Genomic DNA, 16,733 nt, shown 5'->3' with positions numbered 1-16,733 from the left:
TTTCTGCCGATTTTGGGTGCTGGGCATTTCCCCCGGGATTCCCATGGCAAGTGCTGACTCCCTTAAGGCTTTGTATGCTGATAACACAGATTCTTCTTGAGGGCTGGGTTCCTCTGTGACAAAGACACACCCTAATGACTTTGTGGTTGTCTGGAACCTTCCTCTCCCCTTGGTCGCCAGCTGGATGGTGTTACACCACATTCCGCAGTTAAGTTACACAACGGGCTACGTCCAGACTGAAAGACAGCAAAGCCCAGGGTAACTCCGTCACACCCACGTTTAGCACAGTTTGAGAAACTCAGTGTTAAGCCTGAATGGCAGGATGTGGGGGCGCAAGGCAAAGCAGGTTAACCGAGTTGAGAGAGGAGGGTCTTCCAGGGTTTGTCCCTGTGGAACTGGCCGTTCCAGGGCTCTCTTCTGGAAGCCTTTCTTCTCAGTCACATTTTGGAAATTCACGTTGGATGTCAGCATTCTCAAAGTTTCAAAAATACTGGAGAAATCTGTGCACGTTGCTTACTTCAGTGTTTTCCCAGCTTAATCACAGAACATTTTTTTTTGTTTTGAATAGCAGCTATTTTAATCCACTCTTTAGAAAACACCTGCTTAGACAGTATATTGTTTCATGCTTTTAGCTGCAACAGAATTATCCCTTATATAGAAGGAGGGCCACGGTGTGCACCTTTGCCAACCTGTATGTGAGCCCTTAGGCTAGTCCACTAACGGGAGTGACGACAGGTGTCACAAGGCAGCTTGAACTTACATCTGACATGACACTTCTAAGAAGGGTTGCACACTTACAAGTGGGGCTACTTACTTTATTTTAGGGAGTTCATACCTGCAACACGCCAGGACTTGTGCCAGGCGCCAGACACACGGCAAGGAGTCTGAGGACACTGATGCGTATTAAAGGCATGTTTAAACGTTGCAGATCACAAAAGATCTCTCCTTGAGAGAACTGAGGCTAGCATGTTTGTTTTGTTTTCCCTTAAAAGGAAACAGTTAAATTGGGTCTTAAAGGTTGAATAGAAGGTTACCAGGCTGAGATGCAGGTTGGGTTGGGGACAGATTTCAGGGGCCATGAACAGAGACATGTGTTGGTTGAGGGGCGGTGGGGTAAGATTCAGAGCCCACTCCCACATGTGGGTTCGTTCTTCCACACCCAGCAATCCCCCGAGAGCAGCTGGCGGTCCTGCAGTTCAAGTCGCCTCTGACACCATCTACTCAGAGATAGCAACTCACGGCTCGGGCTCAGGGCTCTGTGTCAGCTCCAATCACCTGTGCTCCTGCCCTAGCAGCTATAATTCAGAAGTTTCCACGACCCTCTCTCTGGGTTTGATTAATTTGCTGGAGTGGCTCAGAGAACTCAGGAAAATATTTTATTTACCAACTAGATGACATTTGGATGGAAGAGCTGCATGGGGCAGGGTGGGGAAAGAGGTGCAGGCTCACCACTCTCCCTGACGTGACTATCTTCACCAGCCTGGACGCCTTCTGAGCCCCTGCATTTTGTGTTTTTATGGCGGCTTCGTTACTGAGGCGTGGTTGATTAAACCACTGGCCCCTGGCACCAGAGTCAACCTCCAGCCCCTCCCGCCCCCTGGAAGTGTAGGGGGTGGGACCGAGATTTCCAACCCTCCAATCACAGGGCCTTTCCCATGGCAACCAGCCCTATCCTTAGCTGATTTCCAAAAATCATCTCATTAAGGTAACCTCAGGTGTGGTTTGTTCTGGCTATCAAGACACCTTTATAGTTTGCATCACTTAGGAAATCCCAAGGGTCTCAGGATCTCTGAGCCAGAAATGGGGCAAAGACCAAGTATGTGTTTCTTCTTATAAATCCAAGTACAAAGGGCTTCTATCTACAAAGGGCTGATGAACTTGGAAAGGAGGCACTCAGACTCTGCTCTACACTTTCCCTACAGAGAGTCCCCAGGGCAATTTGGCAATCATCTAATTAAAAAACTAATTCTCAGATGGGGAGAGGGGTGGAAAGAGAACAGAGCTACCACAAAGCGAGTGCCGCCACGTGTTAATTGAGACGTGGACACAGGTGCTCACTGTGCAAATTCCTTTAGCTGCCATATGTTTGTAAATCTTCATAATAAAATGTTTTGTTGAGTGGACTCAGTTCAAATTCATGATTTCCCTCTTCCCTTTGCAATGCTGTTTTCTTAAGGTTCTCTTTGATTACTGAAGTTGCCAGCACCAGAGCAATCTCATTTTTCTTACTTATGAAAACAAAAATGTTAATCTCACGAAAGCAAGTTAACCCTTGATATGCTAGCTTTGATTTCTTTTAAAAAGCTGACTATAAAATGCTAAGCCAGGCACCCAGAGATAGCCCGAATGAGTCAGTGAGGTCTGGACAAGAAGGGAGGGTTCAGAGCTTTGGGGACAAAGGGCAGATGCAGGCAGAGAGGAAGGTGAGCTGCCAGCCCAAAATCAAGGTGTCCTGGTGCTGTTCCTTTCTGGAGGCTGTGAGGACCTTGTCCTTCAGCCCAAGAGGCTGAGAGTGAAGAGCCCTCATTCACTCTTCACTTTAAATCAATTTGCTTGAACATTTAAATCAATTTACTTCTTATTAAGATGCACCTCAGTAAGAAACCATTTCAACTCTTAAGCCATAAAAGGATGGCCTCTCGCTCAGCTACTGGTGTAGCTGGTACTCCTTGGTTTGTAGACACATCACTCCAGTCTTGGCCTGTAGTATCACAGGACGCTGTGTCTGTGTCCCTGGCTGTGTCTCTTCTTCAAAGGACCCCAGTCACTGGATTAGGGCCCATCGCAACCCAGCATTACCTCATCTTAACTTGATGACATCTGCAAAGACTCTGCTGGCCAGTAAGGTCACACTCTGAAGTCCTGGGGCAGGATTTCAACATATCTCATGAGAGGACACGACTCATCCACAAAAGAAAGGGACAGGGAAAAAGGGTTTTGGGAGGGGGGTTTGGTTGGTCCCCAGACGTGCTGCATGGAGATACTGCATCAGGACGATGGGGAAGTCAGAAGAACAGGGCAGCCAGCCTGGAGTTGGCCGGCATGGAACGGATAAATTACACATCCCCAGAACTGCCTACCTCCGGACTTTTTTACGAGGTCATTAAATATCCTTACTGTTAAGTCCATTTTTACTCATTGCTTGCAACGGAAACTATTCTAAATTTTTTTTATTGAAATAAAATATTTGACCGTAGGTACTGAATATAATCCTTGGTTTTGGACCTTCTTATCAATAGGAAGGAAAAACAGCCATGCTACTTCCTTCAGGATGGATGATAAACGAGAAACTCATTCTTTTTCCAAAATAGCAAACATGATCTTTTTAAGTACATGAAACTATGCTTAAAACCCTCCAAGAGTTCTTTTTAAATTTAATTTTACAGATATGCCTTGTTATTAGTACAATCTCGTTACTTTCACAAGTTAAATTATACTTCAATGTATTTGTGTATTACAGAATGATCAATTCACAGGGTAATGTTGTGGGAGTAGAAAAGTAGGCCCAGATGGAAAGAATGCATTTCCATGAAAATAGAGATATATGAACTAAATAACTAGTTTTTAATAAATAATCTTCTTATTGAATGACTTATCCTCCTGGTAAAATATTTACCATACTCTTTAAAAGCTTTTTAATCAACCGAAGCACTCAGGAAGCTTTAAATGACTGGCTATCCTTTTGTGGCTTAAGAGTTGAAATGATTTCTTATTGAAGTGCATCTTAATAAGAAGCAAATTGATTTAAAGTGCTTCAAGTCCTTGTGGAGCGTGGGCTCTTCGTGCTCAGCTCCTTGGGCTGGAGGGCGAGCTCCTCATTTCACGGGGCCGGAAAGGTCATGCTCTATCCCATGCTCTGATGTTCTGGGTAATTAAGTCTCAATTCCTTTCAAATTACCTTAGGACTGGCCCGGCCTGAGTGTGAATATTTTCCCTGCCACCTCATTTCTCTGTGTAGTGTTTTCCTGAGTTTAAGAAAGAATATAAAAAAATAAATAACTGGAGAACTGATTAAATACATGGACTCCCAGCTCCTGTCCCACATGTACTGGATCAGATTCTACAGAAGAGGAGCCCAGGAATCTGCATGTTAATCCTCCAGGGACTTCTTGTGTTTAGACTAGTCTGATCCCCCAAAGCCATCAGCTGGCACCTGAGGGCCCTGGTTCTCATCCTTGAGGGGGCTCAGAGTCTCCTGGTGGTCATGTTACAACTCAGGCTGATTCAACCTGGTGCTCTGTGATGACCTAGCTGGATAGGGTTGGGTGTGGTGGTGGGAGAAAGGCTTAAGGAGGAGAGACACTTATACTTATGGCTGATTCACGCTGTTGTCCAGGAGAAACTAACACAGCACCGTAAAGCAATTATCCTCCAATTAAAAATAAATTGACCAAAATAAATAAATAAATAAATTGACCAAAGATGTTAAAAATGCAAACAAACAACAAAAGACCTACCAAAACCAAAAGCTCAGGTTGCCAGGCCCCAACCCCAGGGTCTGCTTTTGTGTCAAAAGAATTCTCGCCCAATTTACTGGATCACAGGGCTTCCCTCCTGGCTTAGACGGTCAAGAATCTACCTGCAATGCAGGAGATCCTGAGTTTGATCCCCGGGTCAGGAAGATCCCCTGGAGAAGGGAATGGCAACCCACTCCAGTATTCTTGCCTGGAGAACCCCACGGACAGAAAACTCTGATGGGCTAGTCCATTGGGTCGCAGAGTTGGACATGACTGAGCTACTAACACCGGATCACTGAGTATACAAAGAGATTCTTTATGTTCTAAACTTGCCAAACAGCCCCCAGTTAAAGTATTACTCACACACCTCATTCAGAACTGTTCTGGAATACAGATTAGGATAATATACCCAAGAAATGTCTGGCAGTTCCTGGGGGGGATATACTCTCAGGGACTCCAGAAACACCGGCTCAGCTGTGCCAGAGGCACTGCTTTTCCTTCTGGGGAGGACGAGGCTGGTGTCACAGGTCATCTCAAAGCCTTGTCTGCACTCGAGAGAATGAGACTGATCCACTGAATCCCACTGTACTTCCTGTGGGCGATGCTGGCGAAACGGATGTTTCATATAATCAAAGGTGATGAGGGCTCATGGACCCCAAGGCTGACCTGATAATCAGCAACCTTTCTGAAATTCTGCTGGCAAGACAGTGCAATTTTTCAGCTAGTTTCAGAGCGGTCCTTTTCTCTAAGATTCTTAATTATGGGTCCAGGGATCATGGGTTCTGACTGAGAGGAGTTGATCAAGAACTGTCTGCCTATCAAGGGGCAAGTCTGATTTCTTTCTGGAACACTGTTTTGCAGCCTGGCAATTTGTGTAGCAGGCCAGTTGAGGCTTCCATTCTGCAGAGAATTTGGGCCTGTCCTTTGTCTCAGCAGGATTGTGGAACAGAATCAGTCAAGAGGTCTATTACCAGGAGAATGTATCATTAAAAGAAACAACCATATTCTTTAAATTTCCAGAAACGTTTTGTGATGACAGCCTATTAAATTAACTGGTTTTCTTCTCCATAACAGGTCTATAGTTTTATATTTAATATTTAAAATGTCTTCCTGGAAACGCTGGATTTTGATGGCAACTTCCCAAGACCCATAAAAGGTTGTTGTTCTTCACTCAGTCGTGTCTGACTCTGCTACTCCATGGACTGCAGCACACCAGGCTCCCCTGTCCTTCACTGTCTCCCAGAGTTTGCTCAAACTCATGTCCATTGAGTTGATAATGCCATCCAACCATTTCATCCTCTGCCGCCCCCTTCTCCTGCTGCTCTCAATCTTTCCCAGCATGAGGGTCTTTTCCAAAGAGTTGGTTATTTGCATCAGGTGGCTAAAGCACTGGAGCTTCAGCTTCAGCATCAGTCCTTCCAATGAATATTCATGATTGATTTCCTTTAGGATTGACCGATCTCCTTACTGTCCAAGGGATTCTTAAAAGTTTTCTCCAGCACTGCAGTTTGAAAGCATCAGTGCTCAGCCTTCTTCATGGTCCAACTCTCACATCTGTATATGACAACTAGGAATATCATAGCCTTGACTATATGAACCTTTGTCAGCAAAGTGGTATCTCTGCTTTTTAATACACTGTCTAGGTTTGTCAAAGCTTTTATTCTAAGGAGGAAGCGTCTTTTAATTTCATGGTTGCACTCACTGTCCACAGTGATTTTGGAGCACAAGACAATAAAGTCTCTCACTGTTTCCATTTTTACCCCCCATCTATTTGCCATGAAGTGATGGGATCAGATGCCATGATCTTAGTTTTTTGAATGCTGAGTTTTAAGCCAGCTTTCTCTTTAACCTTTATCAAGAGGTTTTTAGTTCCTCTTTGCTTTCTCCATTAGGGTGGTATCATCTGCATATCTGAGGTTGTTATTTCAGCAATATTGATTCAGCAATCTTGATTCCAGCTTGTGATTCCTCCAGCCTGGCATTTCACAGGATGTACTCTGCATAAAGTTAAATAAGCAGGGTGACATTTATACAGCCTTGACATACTCCTTTCCCAATTTTGAACCAGTCCATTGCTCCATGTCGGGTTCTAACTGTTGCTTCTTGATGTGCATAACGTTTTCTCAGGACACAGATAAGATGGTCTGGTATTTCCATCTCTTCAAGAATTTTTCACAGTTCGCTGTGATCCACACAGTCAAAGGCTTTAGTGTAGTCAGTGAAGCATAAAAGGTAAGAGGCAGTAAATCACGAGCAGTGGTCTGGGGGTGTGTTTTCTGAGGGTCGAGGAGACAAAGATGGCAGCTGTAAAACTTCTTGATGTCAGTGACCTTTGAGTGCTCTGAAGAGCTGAGGCCTGGGTGGCAGGAACTTGGAGGGATTTTCCTGTCTTAGAGACAAGAGAAGGGTGTTCTTTTGTCTGTGGGCTTCACCTGGGAGGGGCTTTCTGGGTCCTTGCTGGTCCTGTGGGCATGGAATTCACTCTCTGTGGGGCTGCTGAGACCACAAAACCCCTTTTGCAGCTAAATGCTTCCAAACTGCTCAATCCTGAAATTTAAGCTTAACTATTCATGTATGGATGTGAGAGCTGGACTGTTAAGAAGGCTGAGCACCAAAGAATTGATGCCTTTGAACTGTGGTGTTGGAGAAGACTCTTGAGAGTTCCTTGGACTGCAAGCAGATCCAATCAGTCCATTCTAAAGGAGATCGGTCCTGGGTGTTCTTTGGAAGGAATGATGCTAAAGCTGAAACTCTAGTACTTTGGCCACCTCATGCCAAGAGTTGACTCATTGGAAAAGACTCTGATGCTGAGAGGGACTGGGGGCAGAAGGGGATGCCAGAGGATGAGATGGCTGGATGGCATCACCGACTGGATGGATGTGAGTTTGAGTGAACTCGGGGAGTTGGTGATGGACAGGGAGGACTGGCGTGCTGCAATTCATGGGGTCAGAGTCGGACACGACTGTGACTGAACTGAACTGAACTGATTGGGAAATGATACCGTTCCATCTAGAAGGCAGACGTTTGCTAGGAATCATTTGTCAAACTACATCCACAATGTAGGAAAGTGTAGATACATAGCCAAGGTGATCATCACGAAGCCATGAGCATCCCATGAGTTTGTACATAGTCTGCATCAGCACAGGTGCATCAGGGGGTGACGGAATGTTCCATTTCCCAGCAGTGGCCAGGGCCCCTTGGGAATAGGAGTTCTGTACTGGAGAGTTGTCCGAGCTTCCAGAACCTAACCTCACTTTGTGGAAGCCTGTGTGTGAGGGTTGAGCAGATTCTTTTCTAGCAGAGTTGATATGACTTATGGAGACAAACTCCTTTATTTCCAGAGTCATCTGGGAGTTCGGTGAGTGTGACCAGTCGCCATTGCTCTGGTTTTGTTTTCAGGCAATGACTCACATACCATACCCACCTTTCCTCATTCACTCAAAGTTTTAAAGAAGCTACAGCTAAATGCAGATGCTTAACATCATTAGAAGGAGCCCAATGTTGTAGGTGATACTGCATGGGAACTTTAATGCTGCTGAACTCATTGTTTTCTTTGAGAGACTTGATAAGACCTTAAGCCAAAAGGGCATTAGGAGAGGGTCTCAAGGGATAATGTTAGAGGAAGAGAAATGCTGGGGGGTGCTAGCAAGGAGACAATTGAGAACCAGGAGCCAGCACTCCCTGTGGTTTGTCAGGGCACATGCCTGGGAAACTGGCTTGCTTCTATAGCTGCTGTCAAATAACTTCTCCAGGGGGAAGAAAAAGACGCTAGTCTAGAAGCGCATTTCTGACAGCCCTGAAGAGTTCTAATTCGGAATAAAAATTCACATCAATCATGTTTGTTATTTAATTTAGGTCATGTTTAACTGAAATTAGCCTTTCAAAACTGAATTTCAAGATCCACTGAGGTGGCAGGTTTTTCATTCCCAGACAGCCTGGCCGAGACAACTTGGAAGTCTTACCTGGGCGGACAGCTGTCAGTGGTGATTCCAGGGTCCCTGCTTCCAGCTGTGTGGTCAACTGTTGCCCAGCACTGGGTCTCTTCTGTTTAAAATGGGCTGATCAGATAAAAATTAACTTAGGGCTGTCATGCGGATGAAGTCAAGTAATGTAAACAAAATGCTCGCACAGCACCATGGTTTACAACAACCGCTTTCACAGGTGCTGGTAGCTACGAATATTCAGGGTGAGATCTGACAACATGCTGTGAAAACCCCTCTATTTTAATCTAAATAAAACAGAAACTATAGAATAAAATAAAAGAACACTGTTATCCATATAGGAAACTGTCAGTGCACAGACAGGATTTTAAAAGGTTCACTGTGAGTTGTCTGTTGGACTCTGTCCCCATAGCAACGATGCTCACTTTCCTTTGTCGTGGCTGCGAGCCTAGCCTTCCCTTCTGGCAGCACTGTCTCCCCAGCACCTCCCGTCTGTCCCCACTTTGGCTGTTGGTACTGAACCTTTCCAGAAGTTCTAGCCGATCACCTGAAAATGGTATGAAAACTCAGAAAACCAATCATTTGTGACATAAAAGGAAGCATCAACAGCAGGATTTCAGGCACCTTTATTCATGGCAGGTATTTTTGGTCAGGGGAGTTTCCCCTGAAAACTTTCTGTTACTTAAGGAAGCCAGCTCCTCATGCCCAACTGCCCACTTGCCATCTCCCAGGCTTGGAAGCACCTGCATGTGCTCCCGTCCCGTCCCACTGTGCTCTGGGCTTTCAGGGCCAAACCCAGAGCAGGACCCACCAGCCCCGTGAAGGACTTTCTGCAGCCTGGTGCTAACAGCGGGGAATCCATCTTGTCCAGAAGAAATCAAATCCTTTGTGCTCCGCGGATACTTTATAAACAGGACACATTGTTCCTTAATCTTATTATACATTTGCAATACAAACAATTAAGACTGGTGACATAGGAAACTTTAAAAAAATCATACTGTGTTGACTATGGGCTTTCCTCTCCATAACACTACTTCACTCCTCAACTTCTTCCATTTTCTCTACAAAATCACCCTGCTGCGACACTCACGCGGTTCTTCCCGTCTACACTGCCTCCAGGATCAAAACTCCTGACACACTCAGCTGAGCAGCATCATCAGTAATAAAGCCACTATTCTGCTTAAATTCAGGTAGGAAACAGTATTAAGAAGCAGTGTTTCTTAAAAACTCAAGCCTACTACAAGCTACTTATCATCTTCTAGCCCAACAGCCGGCATGGGCCTAATGCGGTCCGCTTTGCTTTTCTGCTTCTTTTCCCGGCCAGTAGCTCAAAAGATGGGAGTAACTGAGTTGTACAATCCTGCCAGATTTCCTATGGTAACGACTGTGAATGGACAATGTAGGGTCTGACTGAAGAATTCAAATCTCATGCAAAACTCTAACTACTGAAAGCCTCATCACATCAGGCAACTCTGTTGTTTTCCGTATTTAAAAATTCTAACACTAAAGTGGCAGTGGTCACTCTAAGTTACTGTGGCCTCTGACCTCAGGGACTCAGATATAAGATCGTGGTTCAGTTCTGAGTTTTGGCAACAGAGTAGTGACAGATATTCCAAATACACAATTTTAAATGTTTTTAACCACTTGAAAAGTATTACCAACACACTATTTGGTGTTCACTCAATGGTTACTCTGAGAATCAAAGACCCTTAACTATAAACGTCTTACTTCACAAAATCTAATAACCAAGAGTTTACTCTATGTCTAATAAAAAATCACGCAGAAACTTCTATCAAACAGCAACTACTACACAGGGAATGACAGGAAAAAAAATAACCTCACAAAAATACACTAAAAAGTTGGACAACTGTATGCAGGAACTGCCAAAGTTTTAGTGTTTAATAGCACAACTGACCAAGGTCCAAGATGTGAAGTCACCATGTTCAGGAGACATGGGGGGCAGGGGAGGGAAGTCACTCCATAAACTAACTCTATAGTATGTGGTAAGAAGAACGCACACTTTATAATATAAAACCTGTCTACACATAGTAGTTAGTTGAAAAAGCCATCTGTCTTCTCTGGGCTTGTAAAAAGGTGTTCCAGATTCCAGCGAAGACAAGCAACCTGTTGAAAAAGGAAAAGCCATCAATGTGCTATTCATTAAGGACAAATAAAATACATAGAATTAGTAACAAAAAATCCTTTCAGAATCCTCATTTGAACTAAATATTTTGTCTGCATAAAATCCTAGCAAAACTACAATAAAAACCTTTATTAACAAGTTAATTGTGACTCTGTTTCCTGCTCCCACTGCTTTTCTAGCACTATGCCTGTCACTTGAAACTCTTCAATCCTGCAGCTCGAGAGGGTGTTCTCATTCACTTGATGGGATTTGTGACGGCTGGATGGCATGAGAGCTGGAGGAGCTCCTGAGACAGGATGGACATTGCCCAAGACTACAAGGAAGCAAGGTGACAACCACAAAAGACAACTTTGTGATTCACTCACACAGTGCAACAACCCGATCTACTGTAACAGTAAATTTAAGACTTTTTACTTCTCAAACCTTTATTTATTTTCTTGGACTTCAAAGCAACCCGTATTTCATAGTTATCTATAATTTGGTCTAGCCAGGACATGCTCAGAATAGAAAAAAAAAGAATTTGTTGTCTTTTCTGGTATATTCTGCTTGGTACTCTAGTTACCTAAACATTCACAGTAAACTTTATTTTTTACAGGAAATTAAAATGCTAAAGGGCTTCCCCCCCAGGCTCAGCAGTAAAGAATCAGCCTGCAATGCAGGAATCCTTGGCTCAGGAAGCTCTCCTGGAAAAGGAAATGGCAACTCACTCCAGTATTCTTAGCTGGGAAATCCCATGGACAGCGGAGCCTGGTGGGCTACAGTCCGGGGGTTACAAAAGAGTCAAACACAACTCAGCAGTGACAACAATAACAAAATGCTAAAAGTGCAAAGAGAGTTTAAAAACGACTTCTGGGCTCTAATGAGGTAAATGCCACACTCTAGAAAAGGCTTACCATGAAGGAATCCACTATGGCGAGACTAAAGCGGTCACCTATGCGTCTGGCTATCTTGCTTTAACTGCTCTTTTTGATTATTAGTCTCTCCCCTGGAAATTTAAATCAACTCTAGGATAAAGGGTTAACATGGCCATAGTATAGGTCATCTAAATCACACATAATCAGTTTCGTCCTGGCATTTACCTCGTGCAGGGGTTGTTCCTGCAAGAGAATCCCTAGAACTTATGGCATTTACGAAGGTGGCAAAGTGGGTGTTCTCTTAAACAAACAAAAATCCCCCAAAAAGCCATTGGAAGATCTGCCAGTGATTCGAATTTTCAGGACAACAAAATATACATTTTTGTTTTGGCTGTACTGGTATAAACTCAGTGTTATCTAATGTTACTCAGTGGTAATCTAGGTTTCACTGATAAAAACAGGGAAAAATATACTCCTCGTAAGGAATTAGTTTGGCATGAACAATTCAGAGCCTGGAGTCCCCAGGGGCAACAACAAGGGGAGGCTTGCTGGTTCGTGGCGGGGGACAGACCTAGAGGGAGTCCAGCTACATCAGAGTCACAGGGACCTGTGCCAGGGTCCTGCCCCTCCCTCCGCTCACCTTCAGCTCTTCTGTGTGGCCGCGATCTTGTTCTCGCCGTCCAGCTCTTCCACCCCGGCCTGCGTCATGAGGTCTGCTATGTTCTTCTCCAGGTCATCAATGCGACTGCTCATGTCATCGAGTGGGGAAGTTAAAGACAAGGCGCCAGAGCTTCCACTTCTTAATCTCCCTCCTCCATGGCTTAGAGCACATCCCAGCCCTGCCGTTAGTCTTGTGAAAGGACCTGGGCAAGTTCTTTCACTTTTCTAAGACCCGACTCTTTATCTGCTACAACCTGTTCCTGAGGTGATGGTGAGGATCACGGGAGATCTACACATGAAATGCTTAGCTCACAGTCAACCACTCTAGATAATATTATCGACAGACTGCAAGTTCCTTGTTGCCAGGGATCTAGCTCAGCTGTATCTCTAGATCTCTGCACAGTACTTCTCAAAAGTGTGCACCTAAGCTCACTAAAAAAAAAAAAAAAAAAATCGGATAAATGACAAGTGGAAGTTGACCTGCAAACTACCCACTTATTGCCACTACTATCTGGAAACATGGGATCCAATGACCCACTAGAGACTGACTACAAATAAAGGATATTTCTTCCAATGATCTGGTCGGACATGGTCTGAAATTTATCTTGCATCTGTTGTAGGAGTGTCTGCACCTGTGAAAGGACAAAACACAACACCCCACGCTTACCCCGGAGACGCTGTCACGGGATCAGGGTAGAAGCTCTGCTCCCTTGGGGAGACCAAGGACCCCGGGTTCAGCCCCAATTATCCGCAGCTCCGTGGCCTTCAATTTCCCTGTCCGGGTTTCAGTTTCCCCAACTGGAGAATAAGACTTCGGGCGGGGGCGGGGGTGGGGTGGGAGGGGCTGGTGACGCCCCCTCCCTTCTGGACCCTCTGCGATTCCCAACACCTTGGGTGTTTTGGGGTGGAGCGCGCGGGGCGGAGTGGTTTGGGATGGGAGCTGCGGGATTCGGGGGTCACCGAGAGTGAATGGGGCGGGGGACCCTGGCGCGTCAGCAGGTGAGAGGCCTACAGACAGCGACCTGGGGCAGGCAAGGTAGGGGGGCCGCGGCAGCAAAGCCTTCAGAAACGGGGCCTCCTGAGACCCGCCCCGCGCGGCCGCGGAGAGGCGCCTCGGTCCGTGGGCCTTGCCGGAGTCGCCCGGGGTGGCAGCGGCCTCGGGTGCGTCTAGCACAGCCGCCCCTTACCACTGAGGTGAGATCCTGCACGGTCTTGGGGTCAGTCTCGGCCATCTCCCCGGTGCCCAGCTTGGCGGTGGCTGCCTCAGACCTTCACCTATACTTCCGTTTGTTCGCGCAGACGCCCCAGCGACTACTTCTCGCGACGACCGAGGCCAGTTTCACGGGACCACTGGGCATTCTGGGAGCCGTAGTTCGCGTCACGCGCCGGAAGGGCCTGTCTCTGAGCGCTTCGGTTCCGAGGCGAGGCCCCGCCCAGCACTTCCCCGCTCCATAAGCCACGCCCACCCCACCGCCCCGACCGCGCCCCGCTCCTGGCCCCGCGCCGGGAGGAAAAAGGTGAAACAAACATGCTGTGAGGCTTGGATCTGGAGTTGTGTTTGGTGTCTGTTTCTGGCAGGAGACTTGAGACTTTTCTGTCGCGACTGAAAATTTCAAAGCAGCCAGCAAATTTGACACTTTTTCAGTGGAGGGTTTTTTTCTTTTGCAGTTAGGCAGAAAGACGACATACTTTCTCTGTGTGGAGGCCAACATCTTTTAAACAGCTGCTTTATGCGAAAGCTCCACTAATTTATCATCATGGCTGATACACTTACTTTGTGGGGTTGACACACCAAACTTAACCGAATATTGTTCTCTTAACAAAACTACTGTATTAAGTGTGAGGCACTAGCAGTTAACCTTTAAAACTTTGGTTTTGAACAACGTTCATTTCTGTTTAAGTGTCTTATGTCCTCTTTGAATTAAAAACAAAACAAAACAAAACACCCATCTCTTAATTAACTGAGTGACTGAAGTAGTTCTCCTTTCCGCTTTCCAGATGGTTTCGGTTTATTCTCATGCTTGCGCTTTGCTTCAGGCCGGGCCTTGTTTCTGGATCCTGAGTTCCCCGACTTCCACTAAGCAGGACTGATGCTTATGTGGCTACAACTGCAGTGAGGTGTCTGTTGGCTGAGCAGGGAAGTGACTACCGCAGGATGGGCCTTCGAGACCTTGTCATTGGTTCTTTCCTTCCTGACTTGGCACCCGCATCAGCTGTTAGGACCTAAGCCTGCTCTGAGCTGTGTGCACTGGGGTCTACAGGTCACCGAGTGCAGGTGAGCAAGTCCCTTCTGACGATGCCCCGCAGCAGCTTCAGGCTGTAGTGCCTTCTGGTGGCCCGGGCTGCACTGCCTCCAGCCTTTCGTGGACGTTCCAAATCTTTCCAGTCTCTGTAGACCCCGTGCATCATCCCCTGGTTCTCAGAGGATGACTATTCTACTTTGCAGTGAAAACAGAGACTATTGTCAGAACCTCCCTCCTGACCTACACATGTCCCTTCATCAGCACCTGTATCACTTCAGCCCTTTCCCCTCAGAGGAGGAAGTGACCTCAATGAGTTTGGGGGCAAGTATGTGCCTATGAAGTCAGGGAAGCCTGGCATGCTGCAGGTCACAAAGAGTTGGACACAAATGAGCAACTGAACTGAACTGATGAAGTCATGGTCCCCATCAGAACCAGAAAAATCTGTCACACCCCCAAAGTTTCCCTGATATGCTAACATATACTATTAATAAATATTAAATATATGTAATATAGGTAATACATTTTGTATAATAAAATATACTTTATATTGTTATAAAGTAGTAATATTATTTTTTAAAATGTGTGCTAAAAGAACACTAAATATAATGAATACCCTGTGGTAAATTTTAAGTATAGAGGATTGTGGCTATGAGCACTATTCTCTAGTGGATCTCCAGAGCTTATTTATCCTGTTTAAACGAAACTTGGTACCTTTTGACCAACATCTCTCCCTTGCCGCCTTCCTCCAGCCCCTGGCAACCACCATTCTGCTCTCTGCTTCTATGAATTGAACTATTTTACATCCCACATACAAGTGAGGTCAAATATTATTTGTCTTTCCGCGTCTGGCTTATTTTGCTTCGTAAAATGTTCTCCAGGTCCATCCATGGTGTCGCAAATGGCAGGGCTTCCTTGTTTTTAAAGGCGGCATGATATTCCATTGTGCACATAAAACACGTTTTCTTTATTCACTCATCCATCAGCGGACAGGTAGGTTGTCTGCACCCCTTTGTTACCGTTCAGTCTCTAAATCATGTCTGACTCTTTGTGACCCCATGGGCTGCAGCAAGCCAAGCTTCCAGGTCCATCACCAACTCCTGGAGTTTGCTGAAAGTCATGTCCATCAAGTGATGCCATCCAACCATCTCATCTTCTGCCACCCTCTTCTCCTCCTGCCCTCAATCTTTCCCAGCATCAGAGTTTTTTGGCTCCACCCCTTGGCTGTTATAAATAGCACTGCAGCGAACCTGCGAGTGCAGACATCTCTTCCAGATCCTGATTTTAATTCCTTTGAATAAATATTTAGTAGTGGGACCGCTGGATCGTGTGGTAGTTCTCTTTTTAATTGTTTTGAGGAGCCTCCATGTTGTTTGTGAGCAGGGCTCATGGTGGAGCCTGTGGCCAGGCAGTAGGATCTGTGGCCAGCTGCTGAGTAGGATCTCCTCAGTGCTGTGAGCCCCGGGCACGTCCTCTCAGCTTCTAGCCGGCTCAGACCATATTCAGTTGTGCAGATTGCCTCTCTGTTCTTTGCGGGACAGACAGAGTGGCCTTTTGGGCAATGTCCTGCAAAGGTGCGGGGAGCAGAGGCTCAGTTTGCTTTCCCAGAGGAGAAACTGTGGACCAAGGAGTCTCTTGGCTCTGAGCTGGGCTGCCTTGTGAAACTGTTCTTCTTGCCCTTTTTCAGATTCCTCTGAGAGAGGAATCTTTTTCAGTTTTCTTTTTGCTCCACTGAGGGGCTGGAACATCTCAGGTGTACTCCTGGGCTTCCATAAATGTGTCCTCATCCATGAGTGGTCATTAAATTGATGGGGGAGGGCGTGTGGACTGGAGCCTCTCATTCTGCCATTTTGCTCTGTATTTTTTTCGATCCTCACTTGACTATATCTTGGGTGATGCTGGTTTTTCATTCATAGTAGGCACGATTTTCATTTAAAATATATTGACAAGTAAAAATCACAAATTTAAAGGTATACAGTTTCACACTATGGCTATAACTGACGGCATGAGTGTCATCTTGGTGTGGTCCAGTTAGGCGAGGTGGGAGATGGATGTCCTTAAACCATGAGGATGCTCCCGTAGGATGACAGTTTAGAAAATTCTGCCCTAAGAGAAGGCAGGACAGCAGAGATAAAGAGGTAGTGCTTGCTTTAAGTAGTTTGTCATTACACACTTTGAGAAATGCTGCTGAATCAGAGGAACACATCTCTTCTCCTTGGGGATAAATCACAACCAGGACGGTTGGGAAATTCTACAGGTGCTGGAGACCCATTTTGTAGAGAACAAGCCTTCAGTAATCCTGAGCAGAGAAGATGCTGCCTTGCTGGTGCGAGGAAGGGCAGGGCAGGGATTCAGGGTCCATTCTTGGTGGATCAGAGGAGCACCAAAGGTAGGGCTTTGTTATGGAGATAAACAAAAGTTTAATTTAGTTCTGACAA

At 45.7% G+C, this 16,733-nt stretch overlaps 1 protein-coding gene across 1 annotated transcript; it reads right to left on the bottom strand.

The window, feature by feature from the left end:
- Nucleotides 1-9,008: 9,008 nt before the first annotated feature.
- HSBP1 (heat shock factor binding protein 1) lies at nucleotides 9,009-13,478 on the bottom strand. The gene is made up of 4 exons (XM_069552549.1): nucleotides 13,243-13,478; nucleotides 12,621-12,687; nucleotides 12,036-12,156; nucleotides 9,009-10,522 (listed from the first exon to the last, which is right to left on the bottom strand). The coding sequence occupies exons 1-3, from the start codon at nucleotides 13,285-13,287 to the stop codon at nucleotides 12,038-12,040; spliced, it is 231 nt and encodes a 76-aa protein (XP_069408650.1). The 5' UTR covers nucleotides 13,288-13,478; the 3' UTR covers nucleotides 9,009-10,522; nucleotides 12,036-12,037.
- Between the last annotated feature and the right edge of the window lie 3,255 nt (nucleotides 13,479-16,733).

This window comes from Ovis canadensis, chromosome 14 (assembly GCF_042477335.2).
Source record: "Ovis canadensis isolate MfBH-ARS-UI-01 breed Bighorn chromosome 14, ARS-UI_OviCan_v2, whole genome shotgun sequence".
Lineage (NCBI taxonomy): Eukaryota > Metazoa > Chordata > Mammalia > Artiodactyla > Bovidae > Ovis > Ovis canadensis.
The sequence above is the reverse complement of the archived record's forward strand: the minus strand, read 5'-3'. Positions and strand labels throughout refer to the sequence as shown.

Coding starts and splice junctions, on each gene's coding strand:
- HSBP1 (XM_069552549.1), bottom strand. CDS start 13,287: ATGGCCGAGACTGACCCCAAGACCGTGCAGGATCTCACCTCAGTG. Junction 12,688..13,242: donor TGCAGGATCTCACCTCAGTG/GTAAGGGGCGGC, acceptor GTCCTTTCACAG/GTGCAGACACTCCTACAACA. Junction 12,157..12,620: donor CGACCAGATCATTGGAAGAA/ATATCCTTTATT, acceptor TAACTTCCCCAC/TCGATGACATGAGCAGTCGC.